At 42.5% G+C, this 19,588-nt stretch overlaps 1 protein-coding gene across 2 annotated transcripts; it reads right to left on the bottom strand.

Moving 5' to 3' along the window:
* Positions 1–375: 375 nt before the first annotated feature.
* Positions 376–18,497, bottom strand: flii (FLII actin remodeling protein). Of its 2 annotated transcripts, none has more exons than XM_061026736.1 (31): positions 18,363–18,497; positions 14,336–14,446; positions 13,597–13,668; positions 13,177–13,257; positions 12,808–13,055; positions 12,611–12,714; positions 12,217–12,392; positions 11,949–12,106; positions 11,764–11,848; positions 10,779–10,926; positions 10,402–10,532; positions 10,189–10,299; positions 9,972–10,076; positions 9,694–9,873; positions 9,521–9,603; positions 8,334–8,408; positions 8,083–8,166; positions 7,796–7,967; positions 6,965–7,072; positions 6,685–6,876; positions 5,822–5,920; positions 5,647–5,736; positions 5,415–5,554; positions 4,478–4,718; positions 4,178–4,329; positions 3,993–4,053; positions 3,738–3,866; positions 3,540–3,646; positions 3,283–3,388; positions 3,116–3,181; positions 376–1,979 (listed from the first exon to the last, which is right to left on the bottom strand). In XM_061026736.1, the coding sequence occupies exons 1-31, from the start codon at positions 18,423–18,425 to the stop codon at positions 1,845–1,847; spliced, it is 3,813 nt and encodes a 1,270-aa protein (XP_060882719.1). In that variant the 5' UTR covers positions 18,426–18,497; the 3' UTR covers positions 376–1,844. The 2 variants fall into 2 exon arrangements, with proteins under 2 accessions (XP_060882719.1, XP_060882720.1); XM_061026737.1 differs by having other exon boundaries at positions 10,189–10,296.
* Positions 18,498–19,588: the final 1,091 nt, after the last annotated feature.

Below are 19,588 nucleotides of genomic sequence, written 5' to 3'. Positions count from 1 at the left end.
ACTTCCAGAGGGTCAGCAGGTATTTTAACAATTTCTCCTGCATCCCATCACTGGAATAAAGTGATGTAACTCCCCTACTAAGTTTATGGCTTTGTTGTGACCTATTTCTAATAAGACTTTAAATAAAATCCTCTTGTGGATTAAAATGAGAATTTTTAGTCACTTTTGAGGAGAACTCGCGCGGTGAATAAAACCGTTTACAGTTCATGAAAACCCTCTCCAGATTAGGACTTCACAACTTCTTCAACACTGTGACATCTCCACACCAACCTTTGTTTATGTAAAATCATAGAACTCACAGAAAGCTCCGCTCAAAACACACACGAGTGAATGTGCAGCACCTTGAAATATAAAGCCAAGAAAAGTCCAGAGAGATGTATTGTGACATTTTATTTTAATATAAAATACATAAATAAAGCATCTGCAGGTGGCATCAGGAGCATGTGCACATATTCATAGACACACACATAAACACATATGCATGAAGGACTCAAACACACGATCAAGCATTCAATTCACCCCCACAAAACAAAGAGTCAAGAAACTAAACGATGGCAGCTGTTTGGATCGATGTCTGCAAACTGCACGAGGAACATGAGCACAAGAAGCAGGGCAGCAGGTTGAGTTCACTCTGGAGGGACCAGAGCCGTTATTTAATCCACCCGTCATCCCTCCGCTGTAAAACCACAGCAACAAACTATTGATTAGCGATCAGTAGAAGCAGACGTCCACATATCTAAAATGTGTCTTTAAGTCTTTGCGAAAGCTCTCCCAATAAAATGACGGATGAAGAGTGACATTTTTTCAAGTAATGCCAGACTCAAATGTCTTAAAGTAGAGATTTAAACACCGTGCGTTTCCTGTTTGTAAAAATGCTTAAATTCTGGAGAGAAACTCTAAAGCGTGTTTTGTCCTCTCCGCTGCAGAAAAGCGGACCAAGTCAAGTTGAATGCAGCCTGTAACATAGACAGTGTGATGTCGTCTCAGTATCTCCAAGCCTCTACTGATTGCACATTAACTTTAAAACGTAAAACAAGGCTTCGTCCCACGAGCTGTAACTTGCACCCTCTCTCGTCTGTGAAGATTTCTTTGGACGACTAAATTCATCTTTGTCGTTGACTTTCTGAGCATGAAAACGTCGGATTGTGTTTGAACAGACCTCAGATCAGTGCACAAGTTAGAGGAGGAGCTAAACACACTGTAGTCCCTGTTTGAATGAAGGCGCATGGGGCAAACACACACACACACACACACACACACACACACACACACACATAGAAAACAGAAAAATAGATGAATAAACCAACATTCCTCAGAAAAAAAAAAACAATTATAGTGCTGTCTCCTGTTCACTCCCTCAAATATGAAAACACAAAGTGTAAAATTAAACTCTTATTTGCCTTTAAACTGCTTCCAGTGAGCTGTGCAAAATGGCCCCAAGCACGGAGGAGCGACTCCCCGGATGAAAACTACCGACCATGCAGCCAGAGCCACGGGAAAGCAGCCAATCGGATCGATATGTTTGTGTTTTTTATAAAGCCTCTGTACACCTATTTCCTCTCTAGTCATTATTCTCTCATTTTTAAAACAGACTCGCTGCCTAAAAAAAAGCTTGTAGTAAAAAACCTTTACTTTGCAGTTTGTGGCGTCGACAGGAAACGTCCAGCAGCTTCCTGACCAGCGGGGTGTCTTCCACTCGCTCGGTGGTCAAGAGGCTGCTGGAGGAACCAGAGCTCGGGGGATAGACATCATCTTAATCTTACAGGTAGAAAAATTACATGGCAGCGTAAATATTTGATGTAGGTGTGAGCGTTTTCTGTGCGTGACTTTGATGCAAACTTTTTCTACGAGGGCGGGGTTTTGAAAGCCCCCCAGGCGTGGAAGCAGCGCGTGAAGCAGTGCGGCTCGTTTCCCTTCCGCACCAGTCGAAGCTTCCTGGGATGTTCAGGGTCCTTAGAGCGCATGTGCTGGATGTAAACCTGAAGAAGAGGAGGAAGAGGAAGAGGAGGAGGAGGAAGAGGAGGAGGAGGAAGAAGAAGAAGAGGATGAGGACGAGGAAGAGAAAGAGGAGGAAGAAGAGGAGGAGGAAGAGGAAAAGGAAGAGGAGGAGGAAGAGGAGGAGGAGGAAGAAGAAGAAGAGGACGAGGAGGAGGAGGAGGAAGAGGAGGAGGAGGAAGAGGAAAAGGAAGAGGAGGAGGAAGAGAAAGAGGAGGAGGAGGAGGAAGAAGAAGAGGACGAGGACGAGGAGGAGGAAGAAGAAGAAGAGGACGAGGATGAGGAAGAGGAGGAGGAGGAAGAGGAAAAGGAAGAGGAGGAGGAAGAGAAAGAGGAGGAGGAGGAAGAAGAGGAAGAGGAGGAGGAAGAGAAAGAGGAGGAAGAGGAGGAGGAGGAAGAGGAGGAAGAAGAAGAAGAGGACGAGGACGAGGAGGAGGAAGAGGAGGAGGAAGAAGAAGAAGAGGACGAGGACGAGGACGAGGAGGAGGAAGAGGAAGAGAAAGAGGAGGAGGAGGAGGAAGAAGAGGAAGAGGAGGAGGAAGAGGAAGAGAAAGAGGAGGAGGAGGAGGAAGAAGAGGAAGAGGAGGAGGAAGAGAAAGAGGAGGAAGAAGAGGAGGAGGAAGAGGAGACATATTATAGCAGGTTAAAAAACTTAGCACATATTAGCATCATACAACGTTTAGTTCCAAACAAGCAACCTGATTGGACAACAGGCTTTTCATGAGTGTTGATATAAGAGACTTTTCACATCATGTATCCCTCCGCCTCAGTCAGGAGCCAAACCCTTTAATGAACATTTACAGCTCAAACCTCAGAATCACAACACTCTGATTCCTCTGGTGTCATGATTCAGTGACCTCACTGCAGAGAAGCTGCTCTGTGGTTACCATGGATACCAACAGTAGAATGGAATGTTCGGGTTGCTTAGCAACAGTCTAGTTTCAGTTAACTTGTGGAACTAGTTGAGTTAAAAATAATAACCTGTTGTTGATTTTTCACCTTTTTAATCATTATTATCAGCTTTTAGAACTTGTTGTATAAAAGTCATTTCACACTGGAGGTCGAGGCCAACTGGATGAAGAAGAAGAAGAAACAAAGTTAAAAAAGAGTTTCTCCTCACCTGGCAGGCTTTGAGACTGAGTTTGATTTCCACCTGGCTCGTCTGAGTACCGACCCACATGTACACCTGAGGCACGGTCACAAGAAAAGAGGATTAAAGTCAACGCCTCGGTCAAAGAGGAAGTGATGAAACCTAACCGCTCTCAGACACATCTGATTGGTCGTCACCTCTTTGCCGTTGTCCAGCAACATGATGTCATCATCGGCCAAGTCGTCCTGACAGAAGTCTGAGCACTTCTCCGACACGGAGAAATAACCCTTTTCATTAGAACACCTGAGAGACGCAGAAGAGGGGGGGGGGAGGAGGAGGAGGAGAAGAGAGAGGGAAGATCAGAGAGCCAATAGTATTCAGTATTTATTTTTTAATGAACACAAAGTATATTGAATAAATGATCCTGTTTTATGAACACCTCTTGTTCCCTCACCTGAAGAGTCGAGCGTGTTTCATATAATCAGCATCTTCATCGTACTCCTTCTGAGAACCAATCCCGACCCAGAAGAAGTTCTCTGGCTCCTCCCCCTCGTTGATCACCTACAGGACATATTATTTGTTTTTATTGTGGACACATACGATCAGTGATTCTGCAGCTCTGTGAAGACAGAGACGCCTCACACGTGTTCACCTGTTTGCTGTACGTGTCGTCGAACATGCTGTTCATGATGTCCTCGGCCAGCTTGGCCTCGTCGGGGTCGGCAGCTCGGCCCACCCAGGTGTAGACGATGCCCTGATTGTCTGTGCTCTCGAACGGTACCTGCAGGTTTAAAAACACAACAAAGATATGATCATTTTCTATCTTTAATCAAATAGGACAAAAAGGAGAAGAAGACATCGCTGCTGGGATTCACTTTTGAAAACAAAGTAAAAAAGAAATCAAAACCTTGAGAATGAAGCAGAACTCTGAGTTGAGATTGCTGGAATCTGTTCCGATCTGGATCGTCCTGAGAAGAAGACAAAAGGTCAAAACTATGGTTCAAAAAATAGCGTTGATATTTTAAGGTTAAATTTGAGGTTTGAAATCTGTTCTTCTTGTGAGTATAAACGTGATAGAGGGACGATGTGTACCTTGTGCAAAGTGCGCTGCCGTTTGTGCGTATGTGGTAGAGCGAGGGCTGAGGGTCCGCCTTCTGTTTCCTCTTCCCTTTGTGGATGATGAACTTCCTCTTGAAGTGGGACAGGAACTTGAGGTTCTCCTGCTGCTGAGTCATTCGTACCACCTTAAAGAAGAGAGGGACAGTGTTGTAATCTCTACGAGCAGACGTGGTCAGACTGAAGCAAATAGGACAGAGTAAATAAAATGTTAAGATTCTGATCTTTAGAGGGGAATAAAAAGGTCAAAGGAAATGTTATAATCTGTCGGGGTACCTTCAGTTTTCCCGGGAACAGACTCTCAAACTTCTTCTGCAGGGAGAAGGTGAAGGTGAGCCAGCCCATGTTGGAGGCCTGCCTGCCCTGCCAGAAGTACACCACACACTGGAAGTCCTCCTCGGGCTGTTTGTCGTCCTCATCGTCTCCTGCTGCAGCCGCTCGTCCTGCTCCTCCTGCTCCTCCTTCACCCTCCTTCTTCTCCTTCTCATCGTCCTCGTACTCCACAGGAACCCAGTACCTGAGTGAGCAGAGTTACAGAGTCAACTCACTTTGACCACAGACTAGGGTTTATTTGACTTATCTTAACCCTCATGCATCAAACTGGCATTTAAAAGGTTAAATTCCTGATAATTACTCAATATTTGATAGTTTTGAGCAGGGCTGAAGCTGTTTAAGAGATTTATGCAAAAGAAAAGTAGAAAAAAATATCAATCTGTTCTATTTTTATAGCAGTTTTTTGGCATGGACATTTTTGTCCTTAGTGACTTCAGAGGGGAGTAAATGAAACTGATGCCTGAGGGTTAATAACAGCCTACAGCCCCAACTAGTGGTGGTTGGCTACAGTTACACAACATCTGACAGGCTTTAGTGTGCTTGACAAAGTGAAGTCTGAAAGCAAAGAGAAGCAAATGAAAAATGCAAATACAACTTCACCAGAGTCCACCGGACCTCATATGTGATGTATGTTATCACAACTCTTTAAACTTTCTCTAAAACCATCAACGATCTGCCTCTGGGGACCTCCAGGCTGTGAGTTTAAGACTTTGTGAAATGTGAAGTAAACATCTTATACCGACTTTGACGCTGGCTGACTTCAATGATAAATATAGTTTGGACTGTCCGGCCTCCACTCACTGCTATGATTTAACACTGCATGCTCACACACACACACACACGCACGCACGCACGCACGCACGCACACACACATCCTTACCTGCAGAGGAAGACGTAGCAGTCCTGAGTGTGGAAGTGTCCAAACTCCTCCTCGGGCAGGCGAGCGAACTTCTTGCCCTCCAATACGAAGCCCTCCATACCGTCCAGGTCCTCGTTCCACTCCTCCATCAGCTGCTCCGCCTGAGAGAAGAAAAGACATGAAGGTAAGAACTGAGAGCGCTGAGAGGATTATCAGAGAGTATGAAGGAAGGAGTCAAAGTTCATGTGTTAACCTCAGTGAGAGCCATGGCGGGTTGTCTGGGGAGGAAGAGAGCGGTGAGGTCGGCCTTCATCTGATCTTTCTGCTCTGCGTCTTTCTTCACCTGAGAGAGGGAACGGTAACGCTTAGTGGACGTGAACACACACATGTACTTTGATAACAGACAAACACACAGACGCATCACCGACCTTGCCCTGCAGGTTGTCCTTCTGCTGAACCGTCTCGGCTGCTCGGGTGTAGTCCACCTTCAGCACGTCGTCCCAGTTCTTAAACTTGGACTTATACACCTGAAGAGAAGACATGAATATACCAACCAATGAGATACACAGAGGGGATATTATGTTTCCAGCTTCTTTAAATTCTTTATATGTGATTTTTAACACTTGAATATAAATCAAGTATCTCCTCTGAAAATAACTCTGTGAGTCATGACTGTCTACAATGGGTGTAACACCCGAGTCCCACTGTCTGTGATGTTTTCAGAGTTTTCAGAGTCCTATCTTCACTTTGTTTACATCGCCAGGACGGCCGGCTGACTCCTCCCCTCGTGTATAAAAGTTGTTTAATTGAGGGACTAGAGAAAAGAAGAATAACATACTGTACTCACTACTTAACTGTGTTTCTAGATCACGCTCATTTCAGGTAAATTTACATGCAGTGTGAAGATACGAGCATAATAAAGATCGCTAGCATTAGCATGCTAACACAACAATGCAGCGCGAGTTGTTTTGGTTTCATGCTGGAGCTCAAGGGCGACATCTGCTGGATCAAAAAATCACATATAAAGCCTTTAAATAAGAAATCAAACAAACATTTCTCTCTGTCATTCTCGGTTCATCATTTCATTTTTAAGAATTATTTTGACCATTAAACTGCACTAACACTAATATATCCCAACAAGACGGACTGAAGTCTTAGCATGAAGGCAAGAAAACAAGTGAAGGATATTATGTTTTTTAAAGTAGAAGATATCTTTTATCTATCCCACCAGGAGAAAGTACTTTTCCACTCTCTTATTGACACATGAAGGTGTTGCTCTGGAGAGTCTCACCTGACACTCGGTGCCCTCCAGGTTGCGGGTGACGCAGGCGTGTTTGGGCCGGTGCAGCATGGAGCAGATCTCCTGACCCAGCTTCAGGGCGGCCGCTCGGACGAGGCGGGGGGACTTCCTCCCGATCCAGATGAACACGTCGGACCAGCAGTCCAGGATGTACACGCCCTTAGTGTCCAGCAGGGTCTGCACCTGAGGAGAGGAAACAGGGTGCTCAGGAGGAGGGGGGGGGAGGTGCGATGCTGAATCTGAAAGTGATCATGCAGCAGAGGAAACGTACCAGTCTCAGCTCTGGCAGCGTGTCCAGTTTGATCTTCTTATCTTTGTGCTCCACTGACAGCTTGTAGTTAATCTGAGGCAGCTCCAGGTAGCCCAGACCCAAACCCACCTGCAGGACAAGAAACAATACTTAGTGATGTTCTCAAACAGGTACAGATCAAATACAAACAATCACAAAACAACTGTAAAGAAACTATATTATATTAATGTGAGTCTAACAGGTAAAACAGGAGGTTAAAAAAAAAGGTTAAGTGTTGTGGCTTTCCTCCTCCTCCTCCTAACACCTTCCTCCTCCTTTTCCTCCTCCTCTTCCTCCCTCCTCCTCTTTCTCCTCCTCTTCCCCCTCTTCCTCTTCCCCCTCCTCCTTCTCCTCCTCCTCTTCCCCCTCTCCCTCCTCCTCCTCTTCCCCCTCTCCCTCCTCCTCCTCTTGTAACTATGGAGTTTTATCTTTTGAAGTTGATCAGAATGTAAATGAAGTTCTGTGTTAAAGTGTAAAAAGTAAAAATAGTTAAATCTCCATATTGGAAAGAAAAGACTGATCCAACAGTGTGAGTCTTAAGGCCGTCACATGCTGTCGACTAATATTAAAGGATCAATCAGTAAGATGTGTAGTAACTGGAATTAAAACTTTAAAGAGTTTTTTACTCTTTCTTACATAATGCACATCATCATGAACCATCAGGTCTGTGATGGAGCAGAGGGCTCAGCAGTAAATCCTACACACCTCCTCCTCCAACACTTCACTCCTACACTTCTGCAGTCCTCCACCATCACAGCGTTTTTAAAATGCTGAGCGAGCGTACAGCGAGTAGGAGTGTATAAACAGTCTCACCTTGTAGAGTTTGGGTCTGACGGGAGAGAAATCATCAGGTATGTGTTTCTTGATCTCCTCCGGTTGTCCTCCCAGTGTTTCCCAGAACTCCGGCGGCTCCTGCTTCTGCATGAGGGTCGTGATCTCCGCCTTCCCCTTACGCTCGTTCTTATTGATCTTTTCTGCAAATAACCTGAAGCCATAGAAATATAAACTTCATTTATGTTTCATGTGCTCATGTTTGTTTGAAGAGTTTCCAAAACGAGTGGCGGGAGAGTTTGTGTGAAGATCTTGATTTGTGATCCTACCTGGCCTTGGTGGTGCCGCTCAGCGTAGCGTTGGCTCCCCTCCAGATGAAAATGTCCAGGCCTGTGTCCAACAGGAAGACGAATCTGCCAGGACAAAAAGAGACACAGTGTGCAAATGAAGAAGGAGCAACAAACAAATCCAGGAAGGGAATACAATAAGAGCAGTGTTTATGTCAGACTGAGAGAAGAGTGTGGGCTGTAACAAGATTAAAAGTGTACGTCATGATGTGTTAAAGAGGGGGGGGAGTTACCGAGGGTCGAGGGAGGAGCCCTTCACAGGTACAGACTCCAGTTTGATGTTCTTCTTCCCGTAAACTCTGTACAACCTGAGAAACACACAAGACGATTAAACACAGAGGAAAGACGTTTTCAGACCAAACAGAAAATGATTAGCAACCTTTCAGAGAAGAAGTTGCAAAATGCCTCTGAAGAGTTTACTGGAATTATCAGAATCAGAATCAGAATCGGGGTTTATTGCCAAGTACATTTACACACACAAGGAATTTAACTTGGTGTATTGGTGCCAAACAGTTAACAAGGAAATAAAGCAGAACTAGCAACAACTTAAATAATACAGAATAAGAAGATATTACAATATATAAAATAGAATTTAAAAATGTAAAATATAACAAAATAAAAAACACAAAATGTACAAAAGGTGAAATGTAGGAGGTGTGCGGTGGACTATGAGAAAAAATGTACGACAAATCAGATTTGTCTGTTCATTAGAAATCTTTGACTCCTTGTTCCCTCTTTCCCTAAGCAGCGTTTTATTAAACTGCCATGTCAATGGGATCATTTCATTACGCCTCCGCAGCATTCAGATGGAAGGTAAAGGGTCACAGGGGCGTAAACAACACGGATTGAAACGTCGGTCTGGAGAGGGCTTATGACTTTAGGAAGGCAGCGCTTGAAATTGCAGCTTTAAAAACCATGATAAATAATATGTGACTTCATTTGGACGCAGTGTTAATCTTCACACCATTTTCTAATTTAGTCTCCTGACGAAAATGTCCTTTATATTTAGTCAGTTATTAGTAATTTGTTATTGATTTAATTTAGTCAATTAGTCACTGACTAAAATTGCACATAATTTTAGTTGATGAAAATAGAAGTTATTTTAGTCAACAAAATCTGACGCAAGCTTTTATTTATATTATCAGAAGCTCCAGGGGGCGGGGCTTCACGGACCTGCAGGCTCCAGGCTCCCACACACACACACGCACACACGTCAATTAGATGATGAAGTTATATTATTTATCAAATCGTCAAATAGCAGAGTTTCATCTCGTCATCGTCATAGCTGACTAATTTAAAAAGACCTTCGTCAACTAATATTTTCGTCATTTATTTCATTGAGATTAACACTGTTTGAACACGATAACGCAAATCCATGGAGCCTTAGAAAGAGATCCAGGAAAGTTTGATCCCAGCCTACCTGACGGAGTAGTGTGTGTCCTCCACCGTGTAGAATCCACTCGCTGTTCCTCCCTCGATGTAGGAGATCTCGTTGTTAAACACCTGCACGTTACACAGAAACAGTCGTTTAGAAAACAGCACAGACGGGTTTGTTATTCAGGAATCTTTAGAGTGGAATCAGTTTCTACATACAGCACTGAACTCCTCGCTCTCGTCTCCCATCTCCTCCCGTATCGTCCTGCACTCCGCCCCGAGGAAGTTCCTGAGGTTGACGGCGTGGATGGCCGAGCCGGCCTTCTTGTCCAGCGTGGCCTCCTGACCGATCCAGTAGAAGATCTGATAGTTCAGAGCTCCGTTGTCATCCAGGAACGTCTGCGCCCACAGAGAGGAACGAACGAGAGAAACATGAAAACCTGCAGGCCTGAAGACCACGCCTCTGATGTAAAACAACGACACATCTGATGCGTTACCTTCAGGATGATGTAGCAATCTGCCTCGTAGAACTTTCCGTGGAAGGTTTCATCCACTTGGAGAGGAATGAAGTTTTCTATCTGCCAAACAGACACACCTGGAATCTGCACGACAGAGAAACAGGAAACATCAGGATGTCTGGAAGATGTGATCCTACATGTGTTAAACATTCAATAAGAAAACACACACACACTGTCACACAGAAATATACATCACCTGCCCGACGTCCTCCATAAAGAACTCAGAGTAGTTGAGTTGAGGTTTCTCTAGACTCTTGTCCCAGCGCCGGACTTTTAAGTCGCCGTATTTCAAATCACCATTTTCCTGCTAAATCATCAAAATTGTTGGTACAAAAAAAACCCAATTCAAATCAAACGATGTGTTTATCGTTCCTCGTGTGGCCTGTGTGTAGCCGTCTTTCTTCCTCACCTCCATGTTCTTCTTCTCCTGAGCTACGTCACTCATTCCCTTCAGCACCTGCTTGGCCTGGTCGTCCTGTGAAGAGTCCTTCCTCCTCCGCAGCCTCATCCTCCTCGCCAGGGGATCTCTGGGGCTGGCTCCTGCACAGACACACAGACACACACACACACACACACAGACACACAGACACACAGACACACACACACACACACACACACACACACACACACACACACACACACACACACACACACACACACACACACACACACACACACACACACACACACACACACAAAGATTAAAACCTCTGGAACACACACAGGTTGTATTGAGGGGCAGAACAAACAGGCAGAGAAATGGTGCGTCCATGTATGTGACCACACCTCCTCCAGCAGCAGCCACAGTGGCGGGCGAGGCCCCGGCCAGCCGGAGCTGGTTCTGCAGAGAGAAGTCGATGTTGTACCACTCGGCCGCTCTGTCGACGGGTTTAGGAGGCATCACAAGGTTCGGGTTCTCACGCACGTCCAGAATCTACAGAGAGATCAGACGTGGAAAAAGGATGAATGTACTTGGGATAGTTTTGTTAATTTTGTGAAGCAATTAAATGGGCTACAATTAGACTGATGAGTATTCAGCAGATTAATTAAACATGTTTTGACTGACAACCTTCTAATTATTGTGCAACTGGAATCTCCATCCCATCATGCTATTATTGTAAGTCTGTGTGTGTCTCTTTATCTCTTGTCCTGTCTATTGTCTGTATGCTTGTTGTCCTTGTTTGTTTTTGTACTCTTATGCTTTCTTTTGGACTTTTATTATTATTTTATTTTTTATTAGTTTCTTTTGTTTTACAGTTCGCCTGTGGGGTTTTGGTACGTTCCTTCCTACACCACTAATGTTCACACTCATTTCTGTATCTACCTACTATGGATGTTTTGGTTCAAATGTGCTTGTTGTGCCGTCTAATTGCAATGTGAACACGCATCCAAGAAAAATAATTTTGAAAGAAAAAGGATGAATGTAAGGATTGAATTGTGGTGATGTTTGGGTTCTGATGTTGGTCGGGTTTGTGTTTGGGTTCTTTTACTGTTGGGGTTTTGTTGTTGTCGTTTGGGTTCTTATGCTTTGTTGTTATTTTATATTCTGTAAGTGTTTAAGTACTTTGTAAATCATTGTTTTGAAAAGTGATATACAAAGAAAGTCATTATTATGATGTCTCACAGTTACTACAGCATTTAACTTAAATGTGATTTTTTAAAGTTTTCTTGCAGGTAACTTTCATCCTTTTTTTTGACACTTTAACATCATTATCCGACACATATAGAACATCGTTAACCCAAGAGAAACACTGTTTGAGTCCAGTGTTACCTCTAAATCAGTCAGGAAGTGGATGGCCTCGGGCAGCGTAACCAGGCGGTTTTTATTCAGCACCAACTTCTTCAGCTTTCCACATCTGGACGGCAACACAATAAAAAAGTGTGGTGAATAAAAACAGAAGCATCTCTAAGCAGCTGTTCAAATGTTCATTCTGTGTGTGTTTGTGTTTATCTCACCTGCAGAGACCCTCGGGGATCAGCTCCAGGTTGTTGTTAGCAGCCATGAACTCGGTGAGGCTGGAGAGTTTGCCAACGCCCGGCGGGACTCCGTCAAAGTCCAGTTTGTTGGAGTTCACATACAGCTTCTTCAGTTTGGACAGCTTACAGATGGCAGACTGCGTGGAGGCAAAAAACCAGAAAAACAACTTAAAACATGCCTGAACAAATTAAAACACAGGAGTGTCTCAAAGCTTCCAGCTGTGTGGGTTTTCTATATCGTCCTTACGGGCAGCGAGGTGAGCTGGTTACGACTCAGGTTAAGCGTCTCCAGCTGAGTCCACTGGTCGATGCACAGAGACAGCTCTGAGATCTGATTACTGCTCAGGTTGAGTCTCTTCAGACTGCCCAGGGAATAGAGGCACTCTGGCACCCGGGTCAGGTCGTTACATGACAGGTCGACGTCTGTGGAGAGACGGGAGGAAGAGAGGGAGCGTGTGTTTGTGAGAAGCGTCAACAATCAGGAAGTAGAGCCTTAAGATGGACTGCAGACGGTGTGTGTGTGTGTGTGTGTGTGTGTGTGTGTGTGTGTGTGTGTGTGTGTGTGTGTGTGTGTGTGTGTGTGTGTGTGTGTGTGTGTGTGTGTGTGTGTGTGTGTGTGTGTGTGTGTGTGTGTGTGTTACCTGCTAACTGTGTCAGACCCTCCAGACTGGTGGGCATGTTGCTCTGGGTCCTCTGTGTGTTCCTCAGGTGGAGAGTCTGTAACGCCACCATGGCGGGCAGCTGGCTGCTCGGACACATGAAGAAGAAATAAATGTCTAACAGTCTGCACTAACATTCAGGCCTATGACACGAGACTTCCAGGTGTTGGTGTATTTACCGCAGTTGTGCGTGCATCAGCGGGTTGTTGTTCAGGATGAGCGTCTGCAGGTGAACCAGGCGTCTCATCTGGGGCGGCAGGCTGTCCAGCTTGTTGTCGCTCAGGTCCAGGTACAGCAGGTCGGTCAGGTTGATGAACAGCTGGTTGGGGATGGCGTCGATGCCGTTGTGGCTCAGGTTCAGCACCAGCATGTTCTTGCTGTTCTCCAGGTCTCTGGGGATCTCCGTCAGCTGGTTGAAGCTCAGGTCCTGAAGGAGAGAGGGGGGTGGAAAAACATGATTCTGTTTTCATTGTAAACACCAGCTGCATGCCAGAGATATTTTTGGAACAGTGATGTTAACAACGCTAAGTGTAACGCTTATCATGTACCAGCACAGAGAGGTCATCCAGCTGGAAGATGTCGTCTGGGACGCCAGAGTTTTTCAGGTTGTTGGCCCGGGCTACCACCGCCTGCACATGGAGAGAAACACTGTCAGGATACGGTTCAAACATCAATATCAGTTGGAGCAGAGTGTAACGTACAGTTCACTGTACAAAGTTAATTTTCTAGAACATTCCTGTTGAAAAAAAAAACTCCCTTTTGCACTATTTAAGACGAGAGAAAATATGAAGTCATTCTGTGCAATATGTCGCATTGAAGGCAGCGAGCAACGTTGAACTGCTCGTCTAACAATGATGATTTTAAATATGTAAAATAAATCCTTTTTCAGAATCGGGTCACTAAAAAAAGAGGATGCTCATGTTCTGTTGGGATTATTTTTCTGATGTATGTGTGGGCGCTTCAGTTACCCGCAGGTTGGGTAGGCTGGACAGTTCTCCGTGTAAGGTGGTCAGACTGTTGTGGCTCACTGAAAGATGCTCCTGAAAGAAGAGGGAAAAGGAGGAGCTGAATGAGTCATAACAAAACACAATCATCTTAATCCCACAAAAAAAACGCCCTCAGTAGTTGCTCTGGTGGTTCCTCTGCTGTGAATCACCAACACCAGACACGTTGACTCCTCGCCTCGATAACAGACTTACTACACCAGGGAGGATCGAGCATGTTAGCACAGATATCATCTTCTCACCTCGGACGTCTGATTGCAGCTTTGCAGGTTTAGTGGAGTTAATCCTATCAAAGTCGCTGATTACTAAAGTAAAGTGTGTGTGTGTGTGTGTCTTTAATCTGGAGACTGCTGACGTCTTATCTGTTATCCGCACATCAAGTTTAGAAACAGGACTGATCCCTAAATGTCTTGGTCTTGTCTCTGAGAACTCTGGACTCGGTTAGTGTGGTCTTGACTCGACACTAGAAACAAGTATACTTTGACTCCTCAGCTATCAACTATCCAGACTGAAAATAAAACATGTATGATGTAAGTATGACATAAACTGACATGTGCTCCATCGTGGTAAAAACTGATTCTTCTTATATTTACTGTATGGGAGGAAAAGAGTCCATTCATATATATAAATGTTCAGCATAAACGGCTCCATATTCAAACATCTCTCTGGATAACCCTGTTATCTTAAACCCTGAATGTCTCACCAGTTTCTGCAGAGAGGCCAGCTCCTCTGGGAGGTAACACAGTCCCGTCCTGTTTAGCTTCAGCCATCGCAGACTGCTCATGGACTTGACATGCTCTGGGAAGTACCCGCCCTGTAAACACAGAAAGATGGAGAAGAGAGAGGATTGAGGAGGAGTAACCTTAGTTATCAATGCTTTGTTTCTTTCTCAGTAACTGAACGTTTACATTATGATGGAGGGTGCAAATAAACCCGAGCTGACGCTGCCTGTGAACATTTTTTTTCACCATAACAAATCAAAAGATCTTTCTGCACACAGTTGCATTACCATTTGCTTTAGAGAACAGCAGGTTTAATACCACTCCAGAGGAGGACGTCGTTTGTTTGTTTGTTGTGTGAAATACATGACATGAAGAATGACATTCAGTTCCTGTTTTACTCTCCCATTTATGATGACATATAGAATGTGCTTTTTAGTCAAATTAATGTTGATTTATTCAGCTTGGATATTTATAAAAAACCTGGGTTATGCATGAGTTAATCTTATGTGAATGCCGACACACAAAAGGTGGCATCTTCCTCGTTGGTTTCTCCGTCATGTGGAGGGGTGTAATCGCACAAAACAGATCATTTAACGCTCAGCTACATGACCAAGTGTAACAACAGACATCTGGCCAGCTGTGACGGCATGTTGTTAAACAGGAAGTAACAGAGAAGTTAGGTCACAGTCGTAATGTGGGCACAGTTGAGGAAGAGGAAATGATGTCATCCTACATGAGCTGAATATAGCTTACAGCTTGGAATCATCAGCTTGACGGATAATAAAAAAAAAACTCTTTCGCCTGCTTGTTGTTTCAATATTCAGACTTTCTGAACTGAAATCACATGAACACATAGAAGTCGGAATGACGACTTCCCAACTCGGTAACTGGGAGCATCAGAGGAGCACCTGAATGCAGCATCACTCCCAGTGCCTCTGACAGTGTGCCATGCAGGTTGTCATGTGTGTGATTGATGGAGTGCTTGAGGAGTGCTGTTCCTTTTGGAGAGGATGTAGGTTGTTATTGTTGCATGACGACGGCCCACAGCAGAATGTGTTGAGTTTAGGAAAACAAAACCCATGCACGCTAGATAATATCTCTAAGCTTCATTTTAGCAGAACGCTTCAAAATGTTGTGAAATGTTCAACGGCTGAGAGTGTTGATAAGGTGCTGTCTTGTCCTAATCGACTTGTTTTGTTGTTGTTGTGCACTGAAACTAATACATAGGTATCCAGATAATCCAGATAATGCAAATTGAACTTAGAATCGTACCTTTCCACAATTAAAAACAAGTAAATATAGTTTGCAAAAGCAGGAATGTAAAACTAAATATTGAAGGAGGTGAAGAAATTAGTATTGTGCAGAAGAAACATACGACATGTAGAGGTAAAACAGAGAAATAGATATGTTTAACTCAGGATGAAAGTATGAGAAGTACAGGTAATACAAACACGAGGTGTCGAAAAGTCAAACATGATATTTAAAAGAAAAATGAAAGCCAGTTTGTTGAATAAATATGTGGAAATATGTCAGTGAGATACTGTTTTGCTTTGTGATGCTGTAACAAAAATGTATTGATTTACAGATTTAAAAATACTTTTTTACCTACTGCAATTTCACTTTATAACGACTCCCCTTTAAGTAAGGACAGAAGACATTTAAACTTTTAAACTTTAGCCTGAGCTGCATATATCAAACTGTATTTTGCCCACTTGACTGATTTTTTATAATAATTCTTCATTTATCTATCATACTATGCACTGGCAGAGCTAGTATTTTGTACTGTTATCGATGAGTAACAGCTACTTATGCACATGGACCATCCATACCACTTTTTTATCCTGGCTATGTATTGTGGGCTCATGTTTTTTGTATGGGTGGGATATGTATGTATATATGTGTTGTGTTGTGTGTGTGTGTGTGTATGTATATATGTGTTGTATGTATGTATACATGTGTTGTGTTGTGTGTGTGTATGTATATATGTGTTGTGTTGTGTGTGTGTATGTATATATGTGTTGTATGTATGTATATATGTGTTGTGTTGTGTGTGTGTGTATGCTGGCTGCTGGAACACCTAAATTTCCCTGCTTGGATGAATAAAGTATATCTTATCTTATCTTATCTTATTGTGATATACTTTGTACGGTGTATAATCCATGGTAATTGTATTTTAGATATAAAAGCCTGGATGTCACAGAACTTTTTGCAGCTCAACAGGACAAAACAGAGGTTTTAATCATCGGTTCAAAGGCTCAGAGAGAGAAACTGGCCCCCAAACTAAAAAAAATAGGACTCAACCCAAGTCAAGAAGCACGGAATCTTGGGGTGATCTTTGACTTAGATTTAAATTTTAAGGCCCACGTAAAGGGTGTCACAAAAACAGCATTTTACCACCTGAAAAACATCGCCAAAGTGAGGCCATTTCTCTCTCTGAGCCAAACAGAGAGACTAATGCATGCTTTTATTACTAGCAGGCTGGACTATTGTAACGCTCTCCTTTCTGGTCTTCCAGAAAACACAACAAATCGGCTTCAGCTACTACAAAACTCTGCCGCACGGGTACTGACAAAGAGCAGAAGGAGAGCACACATCACACCTGGTTTAAAATCTTTACACTGGCTGCCTGTTAGTTTTCGTGTTGATTTTAAAATTATTTTATTAGTTTATAAAACATTACATGGCCTTGCACCAGACTACCTATCGGATATGATTTTAGTTTACGAAACAGTACGGCCCCTCAGATCCTCCAGTTCCTCTCTCTTAGTTGTTCCACAGAGCAGGACAAAAACCTTTGGCGATGCTGCTTTCAGCTGTTACGCTCCGAGACCGTGGAACGACCTTCCTGAGGGTCTGAGAGGAGCCCAGAATCTTAAAACTCATTTATTCAGTCTGGCTTTTATATAGTGTTTTATATCAATTCAAATCTTAACATTACTGTATTGTCTTTTTTATCTTACTACAATTTTAAATATTTTCCTCTTATATATTTATTTTAATATCTTGTTGCTTTTGTGTCGTATTTTATTGTATTTTATTTTTATACATATATTTTATTTTTAATTCTTATTTGTACATTAGTCTCTCAATGATTTTATAAACTACTTTTCGTCAATAACTTTTCTGCACTCTTGTAAAGCACTTTGAACTGCAATTTAATTTGTCTGAAAGGTGCTTTAAAAATAAAGTTTGATTGATTGATAATGAATTGATAAGGAGGATCTATGATGGGGCTGCCAGTGGCTGTGTTTTTATTTGAATTGTTTTTGAATAAAGTGTTTTGTTTTAATGTTTAGTGAAAGAGGAGCAGATGTTATCAGATTAATCTTCTTTCTGCTCCTTTTCATTCAACATTTGAGATTTTAATGTTTGTTTGTTTTTCTTAACTTTATTGTTTCTTTGAATGAAATAAAAGTTACAAATAAAAATAAAACAAATAGTTTAAAAAGTATTTAAGTATCAAACACTGTGACATCTGAACTCATCTTTTCTTATTTCTGATTTAAAAGTTGTTTTTTATTCACTGCTCTTCTGTTTGTGTGATCATGTCTGTACAGCTCATTATTTAGCAGAGGCTTTTATAAACTATATATATATACTTGTTTACTCTTTAATTAGATCTTCTGTTGTTCTTTTAGGAGGTAACTTTACTACATTGTCTAAAATGGAGCTTCTGACTCAGACAGGCAGTTAGCCTCCTCCGAAGCTAAAGTAGCTAGGCTAGCTAACATGACGTAAAGATAAGGGAAGCTACAGATAATGAAAGTAAACATTCATCTTTTATGAACCAATTCCGCTTCTAATGTCTCTAAAACAGCCAGGCAGGACGCTTCTGATCGAGATCTTAGAGGCGTTTGGATCATGTCAAAGAAAATCTGACAACTGGCTAACGCCCAATGCTAACAGCACTGAGCTAATCTGACCGTTTGTTTGTTTGTCGGGTGTTTAGTTGTTCAACAGCGACAGTTTATATAAAAAACAACGTTTATTATGTTTTTAAATCCTTACTTTGAAGTCGTTTCCACTGAGGTCTACCCCCCTTATGAAGGGAAGCACTCCGGTGGCAGCCATTTCTGGTTGATGTCAGCAGCTGAGCCCTCAAACTGTCTATTTGGGTCCCGGAGCTGTGACGGGCTGTGGCTGCTGCCTGCGAGGCTCTTCTTCTTCTTCGTTGTTTATTTAACGGTGGTTAACCAGCAGCGCTTTTGGCTCTTTACTGCCACCTGCTGCGTCGGAATGTAAAGCACAGATTATAATACTACGGGTTGAGCGACCTCTAGTGGACATCTTCTTTTTTTTTTTACCAACTTTTTATTTATTTTGACAGCCTTTACAGGTGTATATCATCCAATAAACCAATTAGGTAGTAATTCATACATCCATTTCATTGTCATAATTACAATGCAAAAATAAAATAAATTAAAAAAGAAGAGGATGACAATACAACCCTGCAAACCTGGAGTTTTCATAGCCCCCCATCCCATGGGTCTTGTATTTTAAATAAATATAGAGGCATTTACAGTAAGTCTAAAAAAAAAAATTACAAATTAAAAAAAAAAATATATATATAGGCAGCTCAAATTAACAAAAAATAGAAAGACAAATAATAATGATAACAACAATGGGATTAAACATTTAAATACCACAGTGTAGTGGAGAAAAAAACAAAACAATTAAACCAATAACAAGATCATAGTATAGATCTGACAGAGTTAAATGCCTGTGTTCTATTTTCTAGTGGTCATCCATGAGAATATTTGTGCCAGTGTTATGCCGAGAAATGCATCCCTGCCATTGCCAAGAACTGCATGCACCTCACTGTTAGAAAACAGTATAAATCTTATTTATAGGGACAGATCTGTGAGCATAGTATTTTTTAGGGTGGATGCAAAATACGGCAGTGTATAAATTGTGTTTGTAATATATTGAAATGTTCTGCTAGGTGTATGCAATTCTCGGCAGGTATGCATTTCTAGACATAACACATGTTTGCGTCCCACTGTTTAAAATAAATACACTCAAAATAAATCAATTGTCAATAAATAAGACAAAATAAGGACTCAAGTGAAACTAATAATTTACTGAGTCTGAGGAAATAAAGTTCAGGTCGGATATACCAATCCATTTATTCATTAAAAAAGACACAATTACACGCTTTTCTTTCAGTCCTTCCAAAGAGTGTTGCCACCCACCACCTCTGTGAGCAACACCTGCTGCTAATCTGCATCGTTCAA

The sequence above is a fragment of the Labrus mixtus genome, chromosome 20 (genome assembly GCF_963584025.1).
Source record: "Labrus mixtus chromosome 20, fLabMix1.1, whole genome shotgun sequence".
NCBI classification, from domain to species: domain Eukaryota; kingdom Metazoa; phylum Chordata; class Actinopteri; order Labriformes; family Labridae; genus Labrus; species Labrus mixtus.
The sequence above is the reverse complement of the archived record's forward strand: the minus strand, read 5'-3'. Positions and strand labels throughout refer to the sequence as shown.

Bases quoted from the DNA above. Each gene is read 5' to 3' on its own strand.
- flii (XM_061026736.1), bottom strand. From the start codon at position 18,425: ATGGCTGCCACCGGAGTGCTTCCCTTCATAAGGGGGGTAGACCTCAGT. The intron at 11,849-11,948 runs GTGAGATAAACA...GTTGCCGTCCAG, and splicing joins ATCCCCGAGGGTCTCTGCAG to ATGTGGAAAGCTGAAGAAGT. The intron at 8,167-8,333 runs GTAACTCCCCCC...TTGTCCTGGCAG, and splicing joins GGCTCCTCCCTCGACCCTCG to ATTCGTCTTCCTGTTGGACA.